A 1,866-nucleotide genomic window follows, 5' to 3' on the forward strand; every position below is an offset into this window, starting at 1 on the left:
AGAAACACTGTGAACTTTACTGTGAGAAATGTGACATCCCTGTCTGTTGTCCCTGCCATCTCCTCTGATAAACATCATGGTCATAAATTCAAAGATACTTGCAGAAACCAAGTTTTATGAAAGAAATTTTTAAGACGGATCTGAAAGAACTAGAAAAAAGAATATTACCTCTTTGAAGAAATTTCATCAGATCTACACTCTGAAAAAGTAAATTGGAAAAGCATTATGAGAAACTGACAAGAGCTGTCACCAAACAAGGAGAGGATTGGCACAGAAAAATTAACATCGTTGTCTACAAACAAAAATCTGAAATTGATGAGATGAAAACTAAACATATGGCTGCTCTAAATAAACAGGAAAAAGAAATCAAACAGATTACTTCTGATGTAAAAAAAAAACATACATGTTCGGAGGAAAATACTGGACTCCCAAAGATGTCTCCCTAACCTCTGGGTACAATTAGAAATGCTAATTCAGAAGTTTACCTCCTAAAGTCAATGTGTCATTACCAAGTTATTCTCCTCATCAGATCAACACAGAACAGCTCCATCAAATGTTTGGTTCTCTGTCAGCATTATCCCTTCAACAAAAAGAACATGGCTACACAATGAAGACACCAGAGGTGTATCCTCTCCTCCAGTCAAACCACTGCTTGACGAACCCGACCATCACCACCATAGACACTGGGTATGGCTTACTACACAGTGTTACCTGTCTCATGATGAAGAAAATTTGGGCATGTGGAGATGACACAATATAAACTCTAAACCTCCCGGGCAAACTACTGAAGTCAATCCAAACCAAGTCTGGAAACTGGCTACATGACATAGCAGTGACAAGGGGGGAGACCTAGTTTATACTGACCCTGGTACAAGAACTGTAAACATAGTGAAGAATAAACAGATACAGGAAGTGATCAGACTACAGGGGTGGAGACCTTTCAATGCGTGTCCACCTCTGGTGACCTGCTGGTTATCATGGACAGTGACGATGATAAACAATCAAAAGTTGTCCGTTACTCTGGCTCCACAGATAAACAAAGCATTCAGTTTGATAATGAAGGTAAAAATTTGTATTCATCTGGTTATATTAAAAACATCAGTGAGAACAGGAACCTGGATATCTGTGTAGCTGACTTTAAGCCAAAGCAGTGGTGGTGGTTAATCAGGCAGGAAACTCCATTTAGTACACTGTTCATCCCTCTACTACCATGGGGTATTTTACCCGCCGGCATTACAACAGACAGCCAGAGTCAGATCCTGACATCAGACCGTGCAAACCCCTGTATCCACATCCTAAACAACGGACATTTTCCCCGTTACATTGATAACTGTGGTCTAAAGTTTAAGGGGTTTATGTGTAGCACCAGAAAACCTTTTTGTGACCGAGTTGGGCAGTGGTAAAGTGAAGAAAATCAAATACATGTAAAAAATTGTATTTTAAATAATGACTTATTTGTGAGAGAGACTTTTTAAAAACACAAGAATATATAGTTTGATTCAGGTTCACTTTCTCGTGTTCATATGTTTGTGTAAAATAATTTTTAAAAATATTAATCAACTAGTGCTAAATTTTAACGGGGACCGTTACAGATGTTCCCCCAAAAGCTCCCCAACTCCCTTTTGGTGCCATATTCCCTGTAAGCTTTATTTTTTAACACAAACTCTATGCATTTGAAATTTTAACAATGTTTACCCAGAAATGTACCATGCTCATTCAAATTTTTGCATTGCACGTGTGCACATGTGAAGGCATATCGTAATACCATATCATCTTGTCTACACAATCTATATATTTTAATATACTAAATATTAAAGTATTTAATCCAAAAGTATTAAAAAATTCGCTCATTCAAGTGTATTTTTG

General features: G+C 37.4%; 1 protein-coding gene across 1 annotated transcript; it reads left to right on the plus strand.

Moving 5' to 3' along the window:
- Positions 1-977: 977 nt before the first annotated feature.
- Positions 978-1,403, plus strand: LOC134248324 (uncharacterized). Its single transcript, XM_062730734.1, has one exon. The coding sequence runs from the start codon at positions 978-980 to the stop codon at positions 1,401-1,403; it is 426 nt and encodes a 141-aa protein (XP_062586718.1).
- The last annotated feature ends 463 nt before the right edge of the window (positions 1,404-1,866 follow it).

Source organism: Saccostrea cucullata, unplaced genomic scaffold (assembly GCF_032062105.1).
Source record: "Saccostrea cucullata isolate Sc308-1 unplaced genomic scaffold, CSIRO_AGI_Scuc_v1 ctg1898, whole genome shotgun sequence".
Taxonomy (NCBI): Eukaryota; Metazoa; Mollusca; class Bivalvia; order Ostreida; family Ostreidae; genus Saccostrea; species Saccostrea cuccullata.

Bases quoted from the DNA above. Each gene is read 5' to 3' on its own strand.
- LOC134248324 (XM_062730734.1), top strand. From the start codon at position 978: ATGGACAGTGACGATGATAAACAATCAAAAGTTGTCCGTTACTCTGGC.